This window comes from Elephantulus edwardii, unplaced genomic scaffold (genome assembly GCF_000299155.1).
Source record: "Elephantulus edwardii isolate Elephantulus edwardi_28Jun2011 unplaced genomic scaffold, EleEdw1.0 scaffold00021, whole genome shotgun sequence".
Classification (NCBI taxonomy): domain Eukaryota; kingdom Metazoa; phylum Chordata; class Mammalia; order Macroscelidea; family Macroscelididae; genus Elephantulus; species Elephantulus edwardii.
Window position 1 is genome coordinate 19,705,641 of NW_006399771.1, and position 27,169 is coordinate 19,732,809.

The following is a 27,169-nucleotide window of genomic DNA, read 5'->3' on the forward strand; positions in this document are numbered from 1 at the left end:
GGCCGCGTGCGTTCCCCCAGCGTTCCCTGGTCTGGCGGCGTCGCCCTCGTGCTGCGTCGCCCTCGCGCTGTGTCACAGCATAGTATTCCATTGTGCGAATATACCACAGTTTCTCTAGCCATTCGTTTGTTGATGGGCACTTAGGTTGTTTCCAACTCCTTGCTATTGTGAACAAAACTGCAATCTGAGGGAATAAAGATCTGTCCAGTAGAGTTGGATTTATGTGAAAAAATCATGTTTTAAGATGTAATGTTGAGAGTTAAATATAATCGAAGTTTTTGAAATAGCTATTCAGGAGCTCCTATAGGCTAAGAAATTTTCCAAGTAAATAGACAAGAAATGTACAACAGTTAACAGTGCTCTTAATCAGCTCAACTTGAGACTATAACTGCACAACAAAACCAAGTTTAACTGTTAGTTGAAAATAGGTTAGCTAGTCATACTTCATCTTTTATATTTGAAATAAATATTGCCAGATATACATATAGAAAGGTAGAATCATTGCTTTCTATAAGGAAGTTATTGATAAATCTAGGGAAATAGTTATTCTTAAGAGTGGAAGGTTAGTTTCATAAGTTCTTTTACTTTTCTAGAAATTCAGTAATTATTTATTGCTGTTAAAAAAAATACCCAAAGTTGGTATCTAAAACACCCTGGATTTATTAACTTACAGTAATAAAGTAAGTAAAATAACTTTCTTTTATGTGGATCCGTGATCAGTGTTCACGAGTACAACAGTCAAGAATTGAAAGAACATTTTGTTGTGACAGAGTACTCCTTAGAAGCAAGAAAGGTGTGACTTAAATATTGTGGGCATGTTATCGGGAGGTCTTGTCCCTGGAGAGGGTCATCAAAGAAGAGGAAGATCCTTAATGAGATGGATTGACACAGTGGTGGCAACAGTGGCTTTACACACAGCAGAGATAGTGAGGATGATGCAGGGTTGGGCAGGGTTTTGCTGTGTTGGACGAGAGTCATTGCTGATCTGAAAGCACTTGACAACAGTTGTATTGTGCAAATCAGCTGCAAAAGATCCCTGAATATCTTTAAAGTATTAAAAAAAGCAAAGATGCACTTTGAAGACTTGGGCACCTAGCCCAAGTTATAGTCTTAGAATAACTTCATATACATATAAAAGTTGCACAGTTAATATAGAAGACCAAAGAAAAGTTTAATATATTGAAATTATGGTACAAGAACATAATTGTTTTAAAATAAGTACCGTGAGAATTCTTCTTAGAAGGGAGGTTGTAGGACTTCTTTTCACATACATTGGACGTGCTATCAGGAAGGGCCAGTCCCTGAAGAAAGAAAACAAATTTTGTAGAGGACCAGTGAAAAAGAGGAAGATTCTCAATGGGTTAAATTTTGTCACCTGAGTTTTCCTCCAATTCTGAAGCCTCACTCTTCTTCATAAAGTCCAGCTTTTCTAATGAGAATAGCTATGGTGAAAGATATGGCTGTGATGTACATTTTCCCCTATTTTAAACCATGCGGTATTTCTTTGTTCTGTTAGGATAGCAGCTGCTTGCTCTAGATTTCATGCAGGTCTGATTAAGTGTTCTGGTATTCCTATTCTCAATGTTTGTTATGATCAACACAATCAAATACCTTTGCATAGTTAATAAAATACAAATAGACATTCTTCTGGTATTCTCTGTTTCCATCATCAGCAGTGATACTCTTGAAACGAAGGCCTCTTCTAAACCCACCCTGAACTGTTCTAGATGTTTTTTAATGATCTTCAGCAATATTTTGCTTGCGTGTAGTATTATTGATAATGTTTGATAATTTCTGCATGCTGTTGGGTTATCTTTCTTGGGAATGAGGACAAATAAGGATTTCTTTGTCACTTGCTCAGAATGATTAAGCACATACATATGCATTTGTTCTTTAAATGTGAGTAACACCAGAAATACATTTTGGGTCTTGTGGGGAGTATGCACAGATGATTAAGATGGCCCAGCAAATTAATGATTTTGTGTGTGTGTAAAGATGGCCATCTCCATAGTTATTATGGAACATGGCCTTTTAAGATAGCTGTTCTCTGGAAGGTCATATAGGAGTCACTCACATGGCACCTGAAACTCTTGGCAGAATTAAAAGGAAAGAGCTCCTGGAAGTACCTAGGGTATTCATTCAGAGTGTTCTTGGGTTGTGTGATGCCTGCATTAGTGGATTGCTATCTCCCCTAAGGTCTGCTGTCTCATCTGATCTCAGCTGTCTCAAGGAAAAATAATTTAGCACATCAGGTAATGGGGGAAAGGAGGAGGGAAAATAAGGAGGTCCGTCATTTAGAGCAAACGTCACAGTAATTCAGATAGTTTAATTCCTTGAAAAAGTAATTTTAATTATCAGATCAGAAGGTCCTATTATTATGTTGATAGAAGAAAGGGCTGTTCAGATACAGATTGAAGGTAAAGAGGCAGCCTGCAACATTTAAAGCATTTAAACTTGTTAAGTGAGATATATTTAAAATAATATTAAAGAAATGTCAGTGTTTTGATAGCTTTCTTGCCTATTGAAACAAGCTCAAGAAATATTCTACCTCTTAGTTCCTAAAGACCAGTAATTCCAGATATTGTGGGTCTTAAGAAAATTTTGTTCTACTTAATAAAATCTAGCTTTCTAATCAGTTGTCCTCATCATTTTTTTTTCTGTTTGAGAAGAAGTTTGTCTTACTTTGATGTCTTTATAGAACTTTTTTTTGCACAGTGCTTCAAGGTATTTAATGAACAGTCAACAAATGTTAATTTCTTTGTTTTCACAGAAGAAATAGACTAACTCACTGTAATATTAAGTACTTTCATAGCATGCAAAACTAACATTTAATCATGCATGAGGTGTTAGATAATTTATAAACCACATAATTTAAGGAATGAGTATCTTTTGGCTGTTCTTTATATCTTAAAGGTCATTTTTCACTTCAGTGACTTTTGGAATAAAATACTTGGATAATTCTTTTCTTTCCACTTTTACTTTCTAAAACTAAGAGAAACATTTGGTAATTCTTAAGCTTGGATGTGTTTATTTTTTTGTGTACATGTGAATGTTTGGCAAAGGAAAGGAAATGTCTTATAAATTATGGTTATTAGGATTGATGTGCATGTGCTTTCTACTTATAAACTAATGCTATTTTCCTTGTCCTTTTATTTCATTACTGCTTCCGTCCTGATGCATTTTGCTTCTTCCTGGTTTGGACTGTATTTGTTTGCTGCTCAATTATCCTGCATTAAAGCTTCTGGGTGATAGCAAAGATGTCCTTGGGCCATCAAGTAAGTAGCTAAAGTTGGAATGACATGTTGGGACCATGATAACATTTGATATGTATTTATGGAAAGAAATGGTATTTCTGTTCTAATTGAACATGTCTTCTCATATTCTTTCCAAGTACTTATAATCCAAAATTTAAAAAAATTAAAATAGGGGGAGCAAAATGAGTCATTCATTTCCCCCCTTTACATATTTACATCTTATTTATCCAAAGATGGGTTATTTATTAAGCTAGTTTTCCAATTAGTGAATTGAGTCCTGTTCTTTATATTTCTTTGTATAGTCATTGCAAATACAGATCAAATTACTTTCAGGTTATCGATAGTAAAGGGACTCTCCTGCCATATGGAAATGAGAAATGTAATTTTATTTTGTCAGAATTTTCCTATCATAGATAATCTGTTGTTGTAAACTGCCAAATCAGAACTGATCCATAGCTGACCCGCCTCTGAGTTTTAGAGACAATAAATTGCGTGGCTGGAGATTACTCGTCTTTCTCCCACATAGCAGCTTGTGGATTCGCACTTTATACCTTTGTGTTGGCAGTGCAGTTCCTTACCGCCAAGCCACCAGAGCTCCCTAAGACATAAAAATATACTTTAGTTATGACTGAAGTGTTCTTTATCTTAGAGGAGATAACATTATATCCAATTTAGCTCAACCAGTTTCATGGAAAACTTTTTTTGGAGAGAGGACACCAGATAATTGTGCTAGTAGCATTGGGAGATAGATGGTGAGTAAAATATGATCCTACCCCTAAAGTTCTCTGTAGTCTTGATGAGAAATTAGAACAATGAACTAAAAATCAGATCTGTTGCTGTTGAAAACAGATTCCTACTGAATATGATGACCACATATGTGTCAGAGCATAACTCTGCTCTGTATGTTTTTTAATTGTTGATTTCTCAGAAGTACCCCACCATATCTTTCCTTCAATGTGCCCACCTATGAACTCAGATCACTGGCCCATTTGTCCTACCTGGGCAAGAACAGATAATTTCCAAACATTATGACATGGCTGCCTTTTTATTAAAAATGATAGAATTACTGATGTGAAAGAAACTTTAGAGTTTATCTGACAGATGAAGAGCTTATAACTAAGAACTTAATTATCTAAGAAAGTAAAAATAGTTATTACCTCCTACATCAGAGTGAAAATCAAGTTGTTGAATTTCAGTATAACCAAATAATTAAAATTTTAAAGGCTTAAAAAATCAGTTGAATGTTTTAATTTTACTCATCAAGCAATACAAGAAATGATATTGTTTAAGGAGTTTAAGTACTTATTCCTAAGTAAGTATCTGATCATATATGTTAATGTCTCTGAGGCTCATTTTTCTGTTGGCCCAAGGAAGGAACTGGGAAAGGTGAAATTTTTAAAAAGATACGGTTTAAAGTTATATACTGAAAGTCCCTTTATTCTACAATACAATAATTCACAGTATTTTAAATATGGATAGTTTGTGATTTATGAGCATCTGACTTACACCCATCATTACACAAACACATTCCCATGGGCCCTCTTGTTGTGTGCAGTCAAGTCAGAACCAATCCATAGCTGACCCTCCAGTAGGTTTCCAGAGGCAGGTAATCGCAAGAGAGGTGATTACCCTTCCTTCTCTTGCACAGTAGCTGGTAGATCAAACTGCATAACCTTCACAACTGTTCCTACCACTGTGCATCTCAGTATTTGTTACACTTCATTATTTGTTTTACTAATGTCTAAAACAATCAGGTAGTATGTTTTTGTAAATGTGAAATGTTGGATGGTAAAACAGGCCATAGGTATGAGTATTAGTCCTTGGAAAAGGGCATCATGCTTGAAAAATAGAGGGCTCGCAAAAGGAAGGAAGAACAAGAAGACAAATTGCCACAGTGACTGTCCTTTGTACTTAAGCACAATGAAAACTCTGAAGATGGAGCGAGATTGCACAAAGTATTTGGGTCTGTTATACATAAAATCGCTTTGAGTCAGAGCTGATGGCACCTAACAACAAGAAATGTCTTATATATACCAAGACGATCATTTGACTGATGCTGGATATGAACTATGACTAACTGTTCAGACACCAAGGAATTCTACTTCAGGAAAGACTTAGGGATAGAATAAAAATTGTTATTACTCTAGATACCATCATTTTATTATTTGTTATATAACAAGTATTGGTAAAATATTAGAAATGTTTAAAATAGATAAAAATATACTGATCACAAATATTTTTATGTTTTGTTCAGTCTTATTTGTTATAAGTGGAAGAAATTTTCAGTTGGTTCTATAGTAATTTATATTTAATTGTTGGCTCAGGTGAACTGAATGACAGTGTGGAACTTTAGAAATTTCATTTTTTAATATGGAAAAAAATGATCCTGTTTTAGCATCTGTGCTTTATGAATAGAAAAGTATCTCTTGGAATAGAAGAATTTATTTTAACTACATCTTTTAAGTATGTAAATAAAATTATACAGTATACATCACAGAGGACTTTCTATTATAGTCCATTTTAATACTAGGTATTAATAGCCAGGTGTGTAGCTATTTACTGGAGACCACATACTTTGGGAATGGGCTGTTCTTTGGAAAAGAACATTATGTTGGACAAAGTGGAAGGTCGGTGAGGGAGAAGAAGACCTTCAGCTGGGTGGATTGACACATTGCTGCAGTGGGCTCTTATGTGTCAAGCAGTGAGAGGATGATGCTGGACAGGACTAGGTTCATATCTTTTGTTCATAGGGTCACTATGAGTTGTACTCAACCCAACAACACCTAACAACAAGCATATCCCTTATCAGCCAAAATAATTTTATAGTACTTTGCTAGTATCTCTACTGAAGAATGAAATACTAATGATATATACTGAATTATTTATATTCTTTGAACATATAAGAATGAATTAAATGTTCCATAAGGAGAGAGAGATTAATTATTCATAGGTTAAATAAGGCTTTAGACAAATCTCTTCACCTTGTATTTTCCTCTGTGATTACGGTAACAGTATAGTTTGACACAAATTTGTTACATTTTTTGTTGGTAAATTGAATTTGAAAAGTAAGGAATGGTAGTTATAAACTTAGAATGTGCAACTAGTATAGAAGCTATATTCTTTTTAGTGCAGTATGATCTTATTTACATTTCAGGTGAATAAAGCAATATAAATAGCAAAGTAGGTTATTTTACTTCCAGTACAAAGTAGAAACCAGCAGAGGGCATTGTAATGCTGTTTTAGTATATCAGTCACTAAAAACTTTCCCTAATTAGGTATATATTGGTTGTAGTGCTAGAAACTATGCTGACATCATACTATGTTTCATTCAGTACCTACACATAGATTAATTTAGCAAGTTTTATATGCCAGAAGATGCAGACAAAAAGACACTGCTGTTCTTGAGTAAACTTTCCAATAGTCCACTATTGTACACTATTGATAGAGGTCCACTGTTGATCGAGGACATCATAGTGAATTTTTTTGTTATATAGAACCTTTTTGTGTGTACTCTTGTTAAGATTTAGAAATGAGGTAAAAAAACAACAAAACAAAACAAAAACACAACCCCACATCTGAACCTTGCTCTGTCCTATGCGATCTACACTATCGTTGCTATGCTCAAGTCCATTGCTATGGTGACTGTGTGAATTCATCTTGTTGGTTTATAGCTATTAGTGAATTCATGTTGTTGAGGATTTTGTACTTGATCATCTACCTTTCCCAGCATGATGTCTTTACTCAAGGACTGTCCCTGACAACTTGCCCAAAGTATATGTGACGCAATTTTACCATCCTTGCCTCTGTGGAACATCCTGGTTGCCTACCCTAGGAAACAGACTCATTTGTTCTTCTGTTCATCCATGAGATATTTTATACTCTTCTCCAGCACTCCAACACCACAATTCAGAGTCATTGATTTGTCTTCTGTCATCCTTATTCATTGTCCAGCTTTCAGATGCACAGGAACCATGGCTTGGGTCAGGCACACCTTAGTTTTTACTTGACATCATTGACGGTTTTACTTTTGAGAATTCCTTCACAGTAGATTTTTCCCAGTGCAATACATCTTTTGATTTCTCGACTGCTGTTACCTTTACTGTTGATTGTGGATCCAAGTAAAATTAAACCATTGACAACTTCAGTCTTTTACCCATCTATTATGATGTTGCCTATTGTTCCAGTGAAGACTTCTGTTATCTTGATGCTGAGATTCTGTATTGAAGGCTGTTGATCTTCTGCAGCAATGCTTCAAGTTCTCCTTACTTTCTGCCAACATGGTTGTGTCATCTGCATAATGTCAGGTTGTTGCAATCCTTATGTCACATTTTTCATATCATCCAGCTTCTCAAATTACTTAGTAGATTGGATAGTTATGATAATTAATACAACCCTGAAACACTCCTTTCATGATTTTAAAGCACCTAGTGTTCCCTTGCGCTGAAACAGCCTCTTAGTCTAGGCATAGGTTTTTCATGAGCACAATTAAATGTTCCGAGATTCCCATTCTTCTTATTATTCGTCATAATTAACCTTTAAAGGTAATACCTGATAATTATTAAAAAACTATGTGGTATATGTGAAGTAGAAAGCGTAATCATACATTGAGCACCTGTTTAACCTACGTGCTTTTATCTCTCATCAATTCCTGTGCTTGCCCTCCAGAGAAGATGACAACTGTTGGTGTTTCTTTCTTACTATTTATTTTATTTAAGAGGTGAATAATAACCAAATATGATAGAAGGAGGATTGATGCTTTTGAGTTGTGGTGCTGCAGAAGAGTGTTGAACATACCATGAACTGTCAGGAGAACAAACAGTTCTGTCCTGGAGAGGGTGAAACCAGGCTGCTCCCTGGAGGCAAGGATTTTGAAGCTCTGTCTCATATACTTTGGGTACGTGGCTGTGCTTGGAAGGGTGGAGGAACTGCACAAGAAAGGAAGCTCCAGGATGAAATGAATTGATTGAGTGACTGGAGAAATAGGATTAGGTCTATCGGAGACGATGAGATTGCATCAGGACATGGCAGGTTTCATAGCTAATGTACATAGGGACACTATGAGTTCCAGGTGACTCAATGGCACATGTCAACAAGCATTTTATTATTGCTTAAATTATAAATATATTAAATTTTGCTTGTTTAATGTTTTAAGAGTGGTTTCATGTTACAGATATAATCTTCTGTTGATAGTTGTGACATTACATGTTGTGACATTGTCTCTTGTGACATCGACACCATGTAATACATGCTTATATATATAACAGAACAAAACATTGCCTAGTCTTGTGCCATTTTACAGTTGGTAGTATGCTTGAACCTGTTCTTGTGACTAATGTGTCAACCCACCTCAGAGATTTTTCCTTTAACCTATATTTTGCCACACTTGGTAATTTTTGCAATGATTAGTGTTTCCTGATGACATATCCAGAAAGTAAGTTAGAGTCTCATCATCCTTGCTTTAAAAGATATTCTGCCTGTACTTGCTCCAAAATAATTTGCTCATACCTCTGACAAACTGCAGTGTATTTAATATTCTTTGACCACACCACAGTTCAAATGCCTCCATTTTCCTTAAATCTTTTTCATTGTCCTATTGTTATATGTATAGAAAGGGAGTGAAAAGACCATGATTTGAGTCAGGTGTGCCTTAGTCCTCAAACCTCTTTGCTTTTTAACACTTTAAAGAGATATTTTTTAAGTTTTCCCAGTGAAGTACATTGCTTGTGTTCTTGACTGCAGCTCTGTGGGCTTTAATTGTTGTTCGAAGTAGAATAAGATAATTTACAACTTCCATTTCTTTGCCTGTTACTATACTGATACTTTGAAGACCAGCTGTGAAGACTTTTACTTTCTTTTTGTTCAGAAGTAATCCATACTGAAGGCTGTAGTTGACTTTCATCAGTACCTTCACCAAGTTGTCATCATTTTAAGCAGGCTAGATTGTGCTCATCTGCATATGTAGGTTGTTAATGAATCTTCCTCCAATCCTTCTTTATACATTATAGCTTCTTGAATTATTTATTTAGCATATAAATTAAGTTCAATGAAAGGTAGAGCTTTCACTCATTCCTTTTCCCATTTAAACCTTGCAATATTCCTCTGTTCTGTTCCAATAACTGTCTCTTGATCCATGTGCAGATTCATTAAAAACTCAATAATTAAATGTTCTCAAATTTGCATTCTTTATAATGATCTCTGTCTTATGATTTACAGGGTCAAAAGCCTCTATATAGTTCATGTTGCTGGTATTTTATACTTTTACCCCCATTTGACATCAATAATGATAACCATTATGTCATGTCTTCTTCTGAATCAAGTTTGAATTTTTGGTAGTTCTTTTCAGTGTACAACTCTAAGCTATTTTTAATCATCTCAAGGAAAATTTTTCTAGCATCTATATTGTTTAATTTGTGCATTTTGCTGATTACTTTTCTTAGTAATTGACATGGATATGGAGTTCTTTGAATTGATTGGCCAAATCTTTTAAAATTCTTATAGATTTAACTTATATCCTTATGTTGAAATATCTCAGTTAGTGTCCCCTCAATTTCTGCAGCCTTGTTTTATTTTTTCCTAATGACTTCAGTGCAGTTTTGCTAACTTCCACCAGTAAATTATTTCAGATCTCATAATACCTTCTGAAATGATTCAAGAGTTAACGATTTCTTTTGGTATAATTGTTGTTATATGCTGTCGAGCTGCCTGGAACTCATAGTGACCCTATGTACAGCAGCTCTGAAACCTGCCCTATCTGGAGCCAGTTTCACTGATTTTGACATGTTGTTGTTGTTGTTATTATGCACTGTTGAGTTGCTTCCAACTCATAGTGACCCTATATACAACAGCCCTAAACCCTGCTCTATCTCTTGCCAACCTTATTGTTTCTGACACAACTACCCCCATTGCCCCAGTGATGGAAACAATCCATCTCATGGAGGGTCTTCTCCTGCGCTGTTCCTCCACCCTCCCAAGCATGACGTCCCTGTCCAAGGACTGATCCCATGTTGCAACATATCCAAAGTATTTAAGATGGAGCTTCAGAATCCTTGCCTCCAAGGAGCAGCCTGGCTCACCCTTCTCCTAGCAGTCCATGGTATATTCAATACTCTTCTCCAGCACCAAAACTCAAAGGCATCAGCTCTCCTTCTATCATCCCTAGTTCTTGTCCAGCTCTCTGATGCATAGCAAGTAATGGCAAAGACCATGGAATATATCAGGCGCACCTAAGTCTCCAGACTGACATCATTGCTCCTCAGTACCTTGGAGAGGTCTCTGACAGCAGACTTTCCCAATACAATTTGTCTTTTAATTTCCCAGCTGCTGGTACCAAAAGTGTTGATTGTAGAGCTAAGCAAAGTGAAGCTGTCAACAATCTCAGTCTCTTCACCATTTATCATGATGCTGCCAGTTGGCCCAGTGGTGAGAATCTTTGTTTTCCTGATAGTGAACTTCAATCCATATTGAAGGCTGCAGTCCTTGACCTTCTGCAGCAAATGCTTTAGGTCCTCCTCAGTTTCAACAAGCAGGGTTGTGTGATCTACATAACATAGTCGATGAATCTGCCTTCTATCCCGATGCCACACTTGTCCTCATAGCCCAGCCTCCTGGAGAATCTGTTCTGCATATAGATTGAAAAGATAGGGAGGTAGGACACATTTTTGATGTTCACCCTTCCATTTTTGAACCATGCAGTGTTTCCTTGCTCTGTTCTGATGACTGCCTCCTGGTCCAAGTATAAGTTTTGCATAAGCACACTCAAGTGTTCTGGGATTCCCATTCTTCTCAAAGTCAGCCCCAGTTTGTTGTGATCCACACAGTCAGAATCATCTCAGGAACAGGTTTGATGCCTTGTACATTAATGAGCGAAGACCACTTGAGCTATGGGAGTATATCAAGAATATCATTCAGGAAGAATGCAAAAGTTCATTACAAAGGCAAAGAAGGACGAAAAAACCAAGATGGATGTCAGAAGAAACTCTAAATATTGCCCTGGAGTGCCGAGAAGCAAAGCAAAGGGAAGAAATCAAGATAGTAAGGAGTTGAAGAGAACATTCCAAAGGGCTTCGAGGGAAGACAAACTAAAGTATTACAATGAAATGTGCAAGGAGCTGGAGTCATAATATCAAAAGGGCCAAACTCACTCAGCATTTCTTAAGCTCAAGGAACTGAAGAACAAATTGAAACCTTGAGTTGCAATGCTTAGGAATGCTTTGGGCAGAATATTAAATGATGCAGGAAGCAGTAAAAGAAAATAGAAAGAATATACACTCATTGTACCAAAAGGAATTGGTGGACACAGAAGAATTTCATGAAATAATGTATGAGCAAGATCCTATGGTGATGAAGGAGGAAGTTCAAGCTGCTCTGAAAGAATTGGCAAAAAATAAGGCCCCAGGATTGATGGCATACCGATTCACATATTTCAACAAACAGATGCTGCTCTGGATGTACTTACCAAGTTACGCCAAGAAATCTGGAGGAAAACTACCTGGCCTACTGACTGGAAGAGATCTATCTTTATTCCCATTCCAAAGAAAGGTGATCCAACAGAGTGTGGAAATTATTGAACAGTATCATTGATATCACATGCAAGCACGATTCTGCTGACAATCCTCCAAAAACGACTGGAACAGCACATCAACACAGAACTGCCTGAAGTGCAGGCTGAATTTAGAAGGCCGTGGCACTAGGGATATTATAGCTAATATCAGATGGATCTTGGCTGAGAGCAGAGTACCAGAAGAATGTCTATCTGTGCTTCATTGCTTATACAAAGGCATTTGACTTACCCACCCCCATTAACCTAGTTACCATGTCAGTCCTCTCATCCAGAGTCTTTCTCTCCTGCACCATCCCTCCACCTTTACAAGCATGAAGTCCTACTCCATAGACCATTCTTTCCTGGCCATATGCCAAAGTATGTGAGACAGAACTTCAAAATCCTAGCCTTCAAGGAGAGACTTGGTTTCACCCTCTCCCAGACAAACCTGTTTTCTTGGCAGTCCATGGTATGTTCAAGACTCTTCTCTAGTACCACAACTCAAAGCATCAATTCCTCTTCTGTCATCCTTAGTCATTGTCCAGTTCTCTGATGCATAGCAAGTAATTGTAAAGAGTGTGGCTTAAATCAGGTGCATCTTATTCTCTAGACTGACATCTTTGTTTTTCAGTACTCTGGAGAAGTCCCTGACTGCAGATTTGCACAGTGCTATTCGTCTTTTGATTTCCTTATTGCTGGTGTAAAGAGTGTTGACTATGGAGCCAAGCAAACTGTAATTTTTAACAACTTCAATCTCTTCTCCATCTATCATGGTGTTGACACTTGGCTCAATGGTGATTTTTGTCTTCTTGATGTTGAGCTTCATGCCATATTGAACACTACAGTTCTTGACTTTCTACAGCAAGCTCTCAGGTCCTCCTGTTTCAGCAAGCAAGGTTGTACCTGCTGCATATCACAGGCTGTTAATTCTTCCTCCAATTCTGACACCAGCTTCCCGAATGATGTGTTCTGTATATAGATAGAAAAGGTATGAGACAGGACACATCTCTGACACACTTCTTTCCTGATTTTGGTATAGTAACTCTTCTAGTGTTCTCAGTGTCATTCATTTTGCATACTCAGGGACTCCTTCAGTATTAAAATTTAGAGCTTAAATTTCTTCTTCAATTCTTTTGTTGTTCTTGTTGTTATCTGCTGTCGGGTTGTTTGCGACTCATAGCCACCCTGTGTACAACAGCCCTAAACCCTGCTCTATCCTGTGCCAATTGCATTGCCTCTGACACATCCATCCCAATTACCCCAGTCACTGAATCAGTCCACCTCCTAGAGGGTCTTCCCCTCCTGCGCTGTCCGTCCCTCTACCCTACCCAGCATGATGTCCATCTCCAAGGACCTCTCTCTCCTTGCAACATGTCCAAAGTATGTCAGACGAAATCCCAGAATCCTTGCTTCCAAGGAGTAACCTGGTTTAACCCTCTCTAGGATGGATCTGTTTGTTTTATTGGCGGTCCATGGTACATTCAATACTCTTCTCCAGCACCACAGCTCAAAGGCGTTAATTCTCCTTCTATTCTCCTTAGTCATTGTCCAATTCTCTAATGCATAACAAGTGATTGCAAAGACCCTGGCCTGTATCAGGAGCAGCTTCGTCTCCAGAGAGACACCGTTGCTCTTGAGTACTTTAGAGAGGTCCCTAACTGCAGACTTTCCCATCGCAGTACGTTTTTTGATTTCCTGCCTGCTGGTGCCAAGAGTGTTGACCGTGGAGCCAAGCAAACTGAAGCTGTGAACAATCCCAATCCCTTCGCCATCCATCCTGTTGCTACCAATTGGTCCAGTGGTGAGAATCTTTGTCTTCTTGACATTGAGCCTCAGTCCATACTGAAGGCTGCAGTCCTTGACCCTCTGCAGTAAGTGCATGAGGTCCTCCTCAGTTTCAGCGATCCTAATGCCACACTTCTCCTCATAGAGCCCAGCCTCTCGGATAATCTGCTCTGCATGCCCTGCTCTGTTCTGATGACTGCCTCTTGGTCCAAGTATAGGTTTCGCATTAGCACGATTAAATGTTCTGGGATTCCTATTCTTCTCAGAGTCAGCCACAGTTTGTTATGATCCACACAGTCAAATGCCTTTGCATAATCAATGAAACACAGATAGACATTCTTTTGGTATTCTCTGCTACAATATCCCTAGTACCACGACCCCTTCTAAACCCAGCCTGGACTTCTGGCAGTTCTCTGTTGATGTACTGTTCCAGTCATTTTTGGATAATCTTCAGTAGAATCTTGCTTGCGTGTGAAATTCAGCTTGAGAAATGTCATTCATGCTTTCTTTACACATATAATTTCTTTTCAAAGGATTAGTACAAAATTGGTTCCTGTAAGATTGCCCCAAATGTTCAACTTTTTCAGACTACTGTACCTACTCTGTCATCTTTAACATAAATTTTTTTCCTTCCCTGTCTTTGCGTTTTCGAAGGGAAAAACCCCCCCAACAACATAGAGAAATAACTCTGTAAAAAGAGCAAGGGAAGCATTGAGAAATCCAAGTTCATCCTTTCCTAACTCCACAAGGGAGACTGCCCCCAACAATAGCATCCACAAAATGAAATTAATTCCCATGATTTTGGACATGTCTTCTCATGCCCCTGTACCTACTTACTAGGTCTGAAATACACTGTAATGACCACACAGACTTCACAGAATCCTGCTCTTATTATGAGGTTTATTCGGGAAGTTGTTGTTAGATGTTGTCGAGTATGACCCATAACAACCCTCTGAACCACAGATCTGAATCCTGTCGTATTCTGTGCCATCCTCACACTTCCTGACACATTGGAGCGCATTGCAGCATTTACTGTCACTCCACTTGATCAAGAGTCTACCTTTCCGAGCATCATGTCCCTCTCCAAGGATTAGCTCCTCCTAACAACATGCCAAAGTATGTGAGGTGAAGCCTCATAATTTTTGCCTCCAACGAAAGGAAATTAACAGGGTAACAGCAAAATACAATCCCTTAATTCACATAACATCTCAAATACAGTCCCTATTCGACTCTAATTGAGGTTAACAGCAAGATAAAATATTTTTTAATCCAGAGTGCTGCTTATTTAACAGCAAGAAACAGTCCCTCAGCCTAAACAACTTCTCAGCCAACAGAAGGATACCATCCCTGGCACAGGAATCTCTGGACCAGAAGGACACGTGCTGCTTTCTCTGCTTTGTCTTTTTTTTTTTTTTTAACTGTGGTGAGATTTCCATTTTATGCTGCAGAATATGCCCAGTTTAATGGCAAGACTAGTAAATTCCTTCATAGATAGACTGTTCGGCCCTATTTGCATGAGGAAGAAATGGCTTACTCAGCTCTTGCTGATGCAGGCAGGTCACATGTTGGCAGGTGAGACAGAGTTGAGGCAACTGGATCAGATTAAAGACAATGGTCTGTGGAAGTCAGACTTTGAGAAATAGACCCAGTACACCATAGGCACCATAGTTGTGGAGGCAGGAGTCCCAAATCCATGGACCAGGCTTGAAGGGTGACTCCTGTCAACTGAGGCCTGTGGTTGTGGAGTGTATTGAATTAGAGGCTGGGCACCTGCAGGCTGATGCTGTCAGCTCTAGGAGCAATTGGATAAGGTTTCATGCAGTGTTGGTGCAAGGGGCATAGAGTCAGGCCTTTCAACAGCATCCTCTGTAGGATCTCAAGTGGACAAACCATATCCTCAAGAGAACTAGGAATTGATGATCTTCTAATAAGGTGGTATGGTGTTAAGGGTTTATGTTCAAAATGGCTTTCCTAGAAGTATTCTGTGAATTTTTGTTAAAAGACTGTTATCTGAGATAGTATTTCCAAATGTTTGTTCCCACTCTGTAGGTTTTCTTTTCACCCTGTTGAAAAAAGTTTTTTATGTGCACAGAGATTGAATATTTAGAAGGTCCCATGCATCAATTTTATCCTCTTTGTGCATTTCTGGTTGTATTTGGCACTTCTGAGCTTGATCCCAGCTCGTCTCTTATGAACATGATGGTTTCAGGCTTTACTGCCAGGTCTCTGATCCACCTTGAGTTGATTTTTGTGTATGGTGTGAGATATAGGGTCCTGTTTCAGCTTTCTGCAGATGGTTGTACAATTTGATGGGTGTGGGGGTGAGGGAAATTGAAAAGAATTGTTGAAATTTGTATTTGAATTTTGTAAATAAACTGTAGAGGAGGAGGAAAAGAAAATAGATAATTGATGCTTTGAACACTAATGTCCAATGAGTTTCACACTAGGGAAGAACATATTTACTAATGTGAATGTCTAATGAAGACATTCCTTCTGATCAATATAAATTAAATCATTGTGACATTATTTATGTGTCATTGTATTGGGTTTATAAAGTTTATAAACATAGCCCCTTGGTAACTATTTTCTTAGTTTTTTTTATCTTTATAATAAAGATGATGAAAAAGAAAAAAAAAAAACAAAAGGCTTTCCTAGCCATTGAGGTTGACTCTGAGATGTGAATGGGGAGGATTAAGCAAATAGATGTTAGATTGTCCACATGCGAATTGGCTAGTCTTGCCATTAAATTTAGTGGATCCAACAGCAGAATTTAAGACTCTGACCACAAGCAAAGAAAAAGCAAGATAATTCTGCTTGAATCCACCAGATTGACTGCTGGAGAAGGAGGGGCAGTCTGATCTGATTTGATGGTACACTCACAAAAAATAAATTTTTTTTTTTTTTAAATGCCAAGATAATGTAGTGACTCCTTTAGGACCAGAGATTCTTGCTCCAGTCAAACTAGGGTCTCTCAGAGCAGCAGACTCCATAGTGGCCAGTAGCAGAGAACCAGAGATCTGACATGAGACTGAACTGAGCTTGAGACTGCTATGCCACAGAACCAGAGCAAAGAGCCATTTGTCCCAGTTTGTTGGAGGGCGAGGGTAGGGGAAAGGGGGAGAGCCACTACTGGCAGGATTAAAAGACTAAAGCCATGCGGCTGAAGGTTGAGATACTTGTGAGCACAATTTTGAAAGCTATTCTGACTGATTGTATTCTGCTACTAACCTGTGTTATAGTCTTCTGACCTCCCTAATACGGTTCTGAGTGGACTATGAGCTATTTCAACAGATTTTGGACCCACTAAAGTAGTAAGATTGGTGTTGGGATGAGTAGAAAGAGGTGCAGGAGTGTGGGGACATGTTTGACAACATGAGAGTTGGTTTTGTGTTGTTAATTTTGTTGACAGGGACAGTTCCCCATTGTGGAGTTGGTAAATGTCAGATATGACTTTCCATGGCCTTTGTTCTTTTTACAGGTGAGGATTCAAGATATATTCCACCATAGTCCCACCACAGTAACACAAAGAAACTAGAATTTGCAATACATCTGTGATAAACTTTTCCATTTGAATTGCATATTGGCTATGGCTATGGCTATGGCTGAAAGCTATGTCTCAAAGGACTGTATTATTTCATTTGTTTACCACTTCTTCCTTGTATTTTGCTAACACCGTATCTTTGCACATTTCATTTTAAAACTTGTTTTCTCAAGCTGCCCTTTGAAAACTCTTGCTGTTTTTTCAAAACCCAACATAGTAACAAAAACCACCTTGTGTTTATCTTATGTGTTATTAAAATGGTGGAAGCTCTTATACTAGTATTTCCCTTACCAGCAAGGTTACCCCTGGAGAAAAGATTTTACCAGAGTTTCCAGACAAAATATTCTAGGAAAAAGACTGTCTCCTTCAGAAAATCAGCACTTGAGAACTTTATTGATAACAACAAAGCATTCTCAGATAGACTTCTGGAAGATGAACCATTTATGGTGGAGAACACTCAGAAAATAACTAGAGGGAATGCTGGTCCTCAAAGTAGAGTAATGATGTGGATTAAGTAAAGCCTTCAGGACTTTTATTTGCAAATGTGGTGTGGCTCAAAATTAGAAGCAACAATTACAAACTGTTATTAGTAATAGGAATATGGAATGAATTAAGGAAAGTTATGATGTTATGTGCCACAGAGTCGCCTGCGACCATAGAGACCCTATGTACAGCAGCTCTAAATTCTGCCCTGTCCTGAGCCAGTCTCACTATTTCTAACACACCAACCCCCCATTGTCCCAAGCACTGTATCAGTGGGGTCTTTCTCACCTGTGCTGTCCCTCCTCCCTTCCAAACATTATGTCCTTCTCCAATGACTGGTCTCTCCTTGCCATGTGCCCAATGTATGTAAGACAGAGTTTCAAAATCCTACCCTCTAAGGAGAAACTTGGTTTCATCCTCTTCAAGACAGACCTATTTGTTTTGTTGGCAGTCCACGAGCACCACAGTTGGAAGGCATCAATTCCTTTTCTGTCATCTTTAGTCATCTCCCAGCTCTCTGAAGCATAAAAGTAATTGTTAACAACCTCAGTCTCTTCATCTATCATCGTGCTGCCAATGACCTTAATCTCTTCTCCATCTATCATGGTGCTACCAGTTAGCCAGTGGTGAGAATCTTTTGTCTTCTTGATGTTAAGCTTCAATCCATATTGAAGACTACAGTCCTTGCCCTTCTGCAGCAGACAGTTCAGATCTTCCTCAGTTTCAGCAAGCAAGATTGTATCATCTGCATAACATAGATTGTTGATGAGTCCATGTCCAATCCTGATACCACAGTCCTCTTCATAAAGCCCTGCTTCTAGAATGATCTGTTCTGCATATAGATTGGAAAGGTATGGACAGGATCCTTCCCTGATGAGCTCCTTTCCTGATTTTGAACCATGCAGTGTTTTCCTTGCTCTGTTCTGAGAATTGTGTCCTGATTCAAGCATAGGTTTCACATAAGCACAATCAAGTGTTCTGGTATTCCCATTTTCTTCAAGATTAGCCACAATATGTGATCCACACAGCCAAATGTCTTTGCATAGTCAGTGAAACACAGATACCCACATAGGGAGCACATATTCAAAAGAATGGAAGGCAGGAAAACAAACATAGATGTATACCAGTGTTTACTGTAACACTATTCACAATACTAAAAAATGGAAACCATCAAATGTCCATAAGAAAGAATACAAAAGGACAGTGTAGTACATGCATATAATAGAATAGCAGTCAGGAAATCAGAAGATTAATTACATTGGAAAAATCTGTAAGGGACCTTTCCAGAGTACTGAAAAGCAGCGATGTCAGCCTAGAGACTAAGGTGTGCCTAAGACAGGCCATGGTCTTCACAATTAGTTGCTGTACATCAAAGAACTGGACAGTGACTAAAGAATATTGATGGATTGATGCCTTCGAATTGTGGTGCTGGAGAAGAATCTTGAACATACCATGGACTGCCAAGAAAACATATAGGGCTCTCTTGGAGAGGGGGAAACCAAGTTTCTCCTTGGAGGCTGGGATTTTGAATCTCTATCTCACACATACTTTGGGCATGTGGCCAGGAAAGAACAGTATTTGGAGAAGGACATCATGTTTGAAAGGGTAGAGAGACAGCACAAGAGAAGACAACCCCATATGAGATGTATTGATACAATAACTGGAGTGATAAGGGTTGGTGTGTCAGAATTAGTGAGATTGGCTCAGAACAGGGCAGGGTTCAGAGCTGCTGAACATAGAATTGTTATGGGTCAAAGGTGACTTGACAACACGTAACAACAACAAAGAGAAATGAAGTCCTAATACACACTACTGAAAAAAATTAACACTGAATGAGTAAGCTACCAAGTAAGTCTAACTCAATGACAATGAGTTTGAGTTTTTTCAACTTAAACTGGGTAAATGTACAAGAATCAAAGTCAGTAGTTACAATGAGTGGGAGGAAAGGGGGAGTAACTTCTTAAGGGACACTGAGTTTCTTTAATGGATGAGGTAAAAATTTGGAAATGGATAGTGGTAATAATTTCAAAACATGATGAACATAATGTATTTGAATCATAAATTTTAAAATGTTGAGATGGCAAATGTTTTGTTGAAAACACAATACACACAAATATCTACTACAATGAGAATCTGTAGACTAATTTCCAATCATAATCATTCTTGTTGAACTGACCGTCATATAGGTAATTGCCTCATTTAAATAATCAACTGTTTATTATTATTATAATCCTCTCAGACACATTCTTGTCTTTCAGTTGATAACAACTCTTAATGACCTATAGTAGAGAGCAGAACTGCCTTGTGTAGAATTTGTAAGGCTGCATATCTTTATGGATGCAGAAAATTTTATTTCATAGATGGGCTAATGGGTTTGGACAATCGATTCTTTGGGCAACAGTTAAATTCTTTAACCCATTACATTACCTGAAGCTCACTGAAGACTCATTGTCATTGAATCAACTCTGACCCTCCAAGTGTTTTTCTATAAATTGCACAAGAGGAGACAGTCTGTCTTTCTGCCAAGGAGTGGGTGATGGATTTGAAAGGTGCCACCTTTGGGTTAACAGGATAATTCCCTATGGAGTAGGCCACCAGTGCTCCCTTGCACTGCCAGGGCTCTTATTTATTATGACAAAACAAGCAAACCAAAAATAACAACCAAACAGCAGTGCTGTTGAAGTGGCTTCAACTTATGGAGTTCTTTTATTGACTTTCCGAGCCTATAATCTTTTTAGGAAAAGATTGCCTATCTTCCTGTCCATGGTAGTTGATCCATTTTAAATAATGACTCTTAGTAAGGAGTCGAACATGTAATGTACAACACTACCAGAGTGATCAAATTTGTCGACAACGTATGATACTGTTGCTGCTCTTGTTAGGTGCCATAGAGTACAACTTGTATTGGCCTGATGACAACAAACATGAATCCTGCCCTATCTTGTGCCATCTTCATGATCTCTGACACTCTCAAAGTCCATTGCTGCCATCACTCTGTCAGTTCCTCTGGTTGGGGGGGGGGTCTTCTCCTTGTTGACCCTCCATTTTACCAAGAAATAGCCTCACCTAGCAACATATCCAAAGTATGAAAGAACCAATTGCATCATCCTTCTTTCCAGGGAACAGTCTGCCTGCACTTTCTCCAAAACATTTCTATTTCTTCTTTTGGCAGTCCATGGGATACTTAGTATTCTTTTCCTGCACCACAACTCAAAGGCTTCAGTTCTTTTCTACCTCTCTTCTGCAGCCTCCAATATGGATTGAGGCTCAATGTCACGAAGATAAAGATTCTCACCACTGGACCAATTGGCAGCATCAGGATGGATGGTGAAGAGACTGAGATTGTACACAGCTTTAGTTTGCTTGGCTCCACAGTCAGCACTCTTGGCACTAGTAGCCAGGAAATTAAAAGGCACATTGCCATGGGAAAGTCTACTGTTAGGGACCTCTCCAAAGTACTGAAGAGCAATAGTGTCTCTCTGTTGACTAAGGTGCGTTTGATACAGGCCATGGTCTTCACAATCATTTGTTATGCATCAGAGAGTTGGACAGTGACCAAGGAGGATAGAAGGAGAATTGATGCCTTTGAGCTGTGGTGCTGGAGAAGAGTATTGAGAATACCATGGACTGCTAGGAAAACAAACAGATTCATCCTGGAAAGGGTTAAACTGGGTGGCTCCTTGGAGGCAAGGATTCTGAGGCACCGTCTAACATGCTTTGGACATGTTGTGAGGAGAGACCAGTCCTTGGAGAAGGACATCATGCTTGGGAGGGTGGAGGGACAGCGCAGGAGGGGAAGAAGCTCTATGAGGTGGATTGATTCAGTGACTGGGGTAATCGGAATGGGAGTGTCAGAGACAGTGTGATTGGCACAGGACAGAGCAGAGTTTAGGGCTTTTGTACATAGGGTCGCTATGAGTCACAAGCGACTCAACGGCACATAACAACAACAACAACCTCTCTTTTGCATCACTGATGACTGAGAAGATGATGGCCTGAAGCAGGCACACCTTAGTTTTCAAACTGACATCTTTGCTTTTTAGTATTTTCGAGAGATCCCTGACATCCGACTTGTCCAATGCAATGCGTCTTCTGACTTCCTGATTGCTGGTACCACGGGTGCTGATTGTTGATCCAAGTAAGATGAAACCACTGACAGCTTCAATAATTTCTCCATCTGTTATAATGTTGGCTGTTGGCCCCATTATGTGGATTTTCAACTTCTTGATACTGAGATGTAATCCATATTCAAGTGTTTGATCTTCTGCAGTAAGCATTTCAAGTCTTCCTCACTTTCAGCAAGCAAAATTGCATCATCTGCATAATGCAGTTAGTAAGTCTTCTACTCCAGATGCCACATTCTTACTCAGTCCAGCTTCTCAAATAATTGGTTCAGCATGCAGACTAAATAGGTATAGAGAAAGGATGCGACTCTGACGACACACACCTTTCTTGATTTGAAACCATGCAGTGGTTCCTTACTCTGTACAGACAACATCTTGCTGTCCCAGATACACAAGCATAAGTAAGTGTTCTGGGAGTCCCATTCTTCTCAATGTCAGCCGTAATTTGTTTGATCTATACAGTCAGATGCCTTTGGATAGTCAGTAAAACTAAAGTAGATGTTTTTCTGATACACTCTGATTTCAACCAGGGTGCATCTGACATCAGCAGTGATATCCCTGCTGCCATGGCCTCTTCTTAAACTGGCTTGAACTTCTGGCTGTTCTGTCAATATACTTGTTCTATTTGTTGTTGTTTTTCTAACCATTTTAAGATGATCTTCAACCATATTTAGCTTACAAATTGAATTAATTATTTATTTGGATATATTCCATAATCTCTGGAATCACCTTTCCTGGGAATGGGAACAAATATAGATCTTTTCCAGTCAGTCAGCCAGGGAGCTGTCCTGCAGATTTCTTGCCATAGGCTGATAAACACTTACAGGGCTGCATCTTTTGGTTAAAACATGTCAGTTGATATCCCATTGATTGGTGTGGCCTTATTTTTTCTTAATGCCTTCAGTGCAGGTTGAACATCCTTTGTTACCATTGGCTCTTGTTCATATCATGCTTCTTGAATTTTTTTTCAGTGTCAATTAATACTCTTTGATACAGTGCCTGCATATTCCTTGCGTATTTCTTTGATGATTTCTGGATTGTTCAAGATTTTGCCAGTAGCTTGCTCCATGTTACAACCCAAAGCTTGAATTGTTTCCCAGTTCTTTCCCCTTGAAAATGCTGAGTTCTTAACTTTTTATTCTCCGACTCTAGCTCTTTGAACATTTCGTTAAAATATTTTGCTTGTTGTCTTGAGCTCTTCAGCTGTTTTACTTTACCCACTTCCTTTTGTTTTGGTTTCTTGGTGTTCTGATACAATTTTTTTAGTCTTTCTGACCTCCAGTTTGATTTCTTCTTTCTGCTCTGTATTTGTAATGGTCTCTTCCTCTCTTCATAGATGACATTCTTGATGTCCTACACAAATCCTGTGGTCTTCAATGCATCAAATTTATTCTTGAGATATTTCTTAAATTCAGCTGAAACAGATTCATGATCATATTCTGGTTCTTGTGGACTAGTTTTAATTTTCTTGAGCTTCAATTTAAATTTGATCATGAGTAATTGATAGGGTGTTCCAAAATTAGCACCTGGGCTGATTTTGACTGTTGATTCTACACTTAGCCACACAGTCAAATGCCTTTGCATAATCAATGAAACACAGGCAGCTTGATGGCACATAACAACTTTATGTATGCTAATAAACCCCTATATGATACATAGGAACTCTGGTGGCACAGTGTTAAACTAAGTGCATATGCTAAGCAAAAGATGAATAGTTCAGACTCACGATGGAAGAGAGATGTGGTAGTTTATTTATTGTTGTTGTTGCCTTTGTTTTGAGTATGACTCATAGCGACCAGCACCATTTAAAAACCCAACTGAGCGTAGGTATATAGGTTTATTTCTGCAATCTTTCTTTGAGTCCTTTGCACAGTGTGTTTTACCACACTTGTGTAGTACATTATACCAGAACCAGTACTGGTACATTTTGAGATCGTAAAGTGTGAGTTCTCCTGTATTATCTTTTACTCTTTCAAGATTTCTTTGGCAGTTTGAAATTCCTTGCAGTTTTATAAATGTATAACCGTTAACTTTTTTTATTTCTTGGGGGGGTGGGGAAGTTACTAGAACTTAAAGGGAAATTGAATTAAATTTATAGATTGTTTTTGCTATTAGTGACATCTTTACAGTATTAAGAGTTTGAATGCATGGACAGGAAATGTCCTATTTATTTAAATTTTATTTAGTCTAATGGGAAAGGAATTGCTCTCCCAATGCAAAGACAGCTGCTCCAGATAGAAAACTTCTCCTATGAGATTTATGCCTTCTGTGAATGCTTCTGGTTTGACAGCAGTGTGTCTTGTTGCGTCTAGTAGCTTTGCACTTGGTTTACTCTTGCCTCAAGTTTCTCAAGGTGTACAGATTATTGAATTTATATATTTCTTCTTTTTAATGTATACTCTTTCACCATGTATTTCTTTTTGAACTCCACCTTTGCTGCATCCCAAAAGTTTTTGTATATTGCAGTCATATTTCCAGAATTCCCTAAATACCTTTAATTTTATGGAAGAAATGGTTTCTCATATATTTATTCAAACAATATGTAAAAGTATTTTTGAATTTTCACCTTGAAATCAAATGTATTAAAATTCTGCAGTGGGACATTTGGCTAAATAATTTAACACAAATACTAATACAAATGTAAACAAAAGGTTTTTATTATTTAAATTGAAAAAGTAAAGCAGGAATAATGGCTGAATTATTCTTTTATAAGATCAAACCATTTTATGTATGGAAATCACCAGAGAGAAAGAAAATGGAAGAATTTGGAGATGCAGGTCTCTGTGGACATGCTCAAAATTTGCTCCATTGCCACACTGAGTCTTTTTCTCTTTTTTGTCTTTTCTGGAACTTGGCAAACATTGCTCTCTTGCCCAACTGCATGAGGAGAAGTGTTCAGACATTATTGAAATTTATTTTTGGGGCATCAATATTTTTAAAACACTAAGTTGTGCAGCCAGATGGTCCAGATATGCAATCTTCATTTGCTTACTGTCTACTTAGTCTTATACAAGATATTCACTGAACCTCAAAGTTTCCTGTCTCAAAAATGGGAATCGTCTGTTCTTTCCAAGAGAATTGAAATCCAGTATTCTAATAAATATTTATACTATATTTACTTAATGTCCTATTGGGAAATAAAGAGTTAACAAAGTATCATGAAAGATGCATAGTAAACTTGAAGATGGGTTTTTTGTTTGTTTGTTTAATCACTAGCATATATGTTTCCATTTTTATAACACCTGTAGTTTTTTAGGTGAGTCAGGTACTTGTTAGGTCTTTTTTTTAAATAATAACTTGTTTCTTTTAATAGTGTTTTTAAGAAAGTTAACAGAGAAGTTGGATTTTCATTCATTCATTGTTGCACATTTTTCTCCCTCCCCTTCCCTGTTCACTCTTATTTTATTTTTAAATTTTCTGTCATTGTCGCACAATTTCCTCCTTTGCCCCCTGTTCCTTTCCTTTCCCTACTCCTCTTTGCAGTGTACCTCTTTATTCTGGACCCGTTGTCTTACATATAATGCCTAATCTTATATTCCTTTTAAACAGTTCTTTCCTTATCTTTGTCAGTACAGTGTTCATTATCTATACATTCTTTTTCTATTCTCCTCCCAGCCCCCTATGTCAGTCCTTCTTTAGAGCAGTGATATTATGCAGTATTTATCCTTTGAGACTGAGATACTTCATCAGCATAATGGCCTCCAGGGTCACCCACGTGGTGTAATGTTTTACGAGTGAGTTCTTTCTTTTTCCCTGCCCCATAGTATTCCATTGTGTGAATATACACACTCCATTCATTTTTTGATGGGCACTTGGATTATTTTCATCTCTTTGCTATTGTGGATAACACAGCAATAAACATGGGTGTGCATACATGTGTTTAGATGGTAGTTCATGTTTCCTTAGGGTGTATTCCCAGTAGTGCAATTGCTAGGTCAAAGTATACTTCTATTTCCAACTTTCTGACAAAGTACCACACCACCTTCCATAGTGGCTACAACATTTTTTACTCCCACAAGTGATGAATAAGGGTTCCAGTCTCTTCACAACCTTGCCAACATTTATTGTTTGCTGCTCTCTTGAATTTTGCTATTGTTGCTAGGCTGAGATGATATCTCCTATTCGCTTTTATTTGCATCTCTCTGAAAGCTAGGTATATTGAACATTTCTTCATGTGCTTGTTTGCCATCTGAATGTCTTCTTTGGTGAAGTATCTGTTCCTATCCTGTGCCCATTTTGCAATTGGATTGTTGTACTTTTTTCTTGTTAAGGTTCTGGAGTATTCTATAAATTTTAGATATGAGTCTCTTGTTAGATACTACATTACCAAATATTTTTCCCCAGTCTGTGGCTTTCCTTTTACCCTTTTGGAGACGTTTTTAGATGTGCATAGGGATTTGATTCTTACAAGGTCTCACTAATCTATTTTTTTTTCTCTCCTGGTTTTTTGTTTTTCGTTATGCTTGGGAGACTGTTCATACTGAGCATTAGGGTTTCTAGGATTCTTTCAAGTTTTTCCATGATGAAGTTTATAGTCTTTGGTTTTACCCCTAGTTCCTTGATCTACCTTAAGTTGGTCTTTGTTTATGTTGTGAGGTGAGGATCTTGCTTGAGTTTTCTACAGATTGTTTTCCAGTTTTTCCAACACAATTTTTTTAAAAGTTATCATTTTCCCATTTAACTGTTTTTGTCTTCTTGTCAAAAATCAATTAACCATAGATAGATGAGCTGATTTCTGGGTTCTCAATGTATTCCATTGATCAGTGTGTTTGTCACTGTAACGTTATTATGCTCTCTTAACCACCACAACTTGTGTAGTAGTATTTGAAATTAAGGAGTGTGATGTCTCCTACTTTTTTCTATTTTTCAGGAGAGCTTTATTTATCCAGAGTCTCTTTCCATTCCAGATGAAATTGGAAACTGCCTTTTCCATTTCGTTGAAAAATGGCGTTTGTGTTTGCATTGGTATTGCATTGAACTTGTAGATGCCTTTGGAAGATTGTCATTTTCACAATATTGAGTCTTCCTATCCATTAGCATGGTATATTCTTCCATATCTCCAGGTCTTTTTTTGTTTCTTTTTTTAAGGAACTATTTAACTGGTGTATGTTTTGCTGCGCTTTTTTTTTTTTAACTCTGAAAGGTTTTGAACAGGGTTTTAAAAAAATTATTATTTTTAAATTATGATTTTAATGAAAGTTTACAGAAAAGTTGGATTTTCATTCATTTGTTTGTTACATATTTGTCTCGTGGCCTTCCCCCAGATCGCTTAAAAACAATACTTACTCTTGTATAATTTCCTCTCTACCCAGTTCACTTTACTGTGTACCTAGTTTTCTGGACTATTGTTGTTGTTATGTGCTGTCGAGTCGTTTCCGACTCATAGCGACCCTATGCACAACAGCTCTAAACCCTGCTCTATCCTGCGCCAACCGCACCACCT

At 38.0% G+C, this 27,169-nt stretch overlaps 1 protein-coding gene across 1 annotated transcript in view; it reads left to right on the plus strand.

The window, feature by feature from the left end:
• The window catches only part of OSBPL8 (oxysterol binding protein-like 8), a 114,381-nt gene that overhangs the window by 13,611 nt on the left and 73,601 nt on the right, over positions 1-27,169 (plus strand). The window contains exon 2 of the mRNA XM_006882589.1: positions 3,239-3,275. Within this exon, the coding sequence (XP_006882651.1) occupies positions 3,239-3,275 (37 nt within the window). The remainder of the gene's footprint in view (positions 1-3,238; positions 3,276-27,169) is intronic.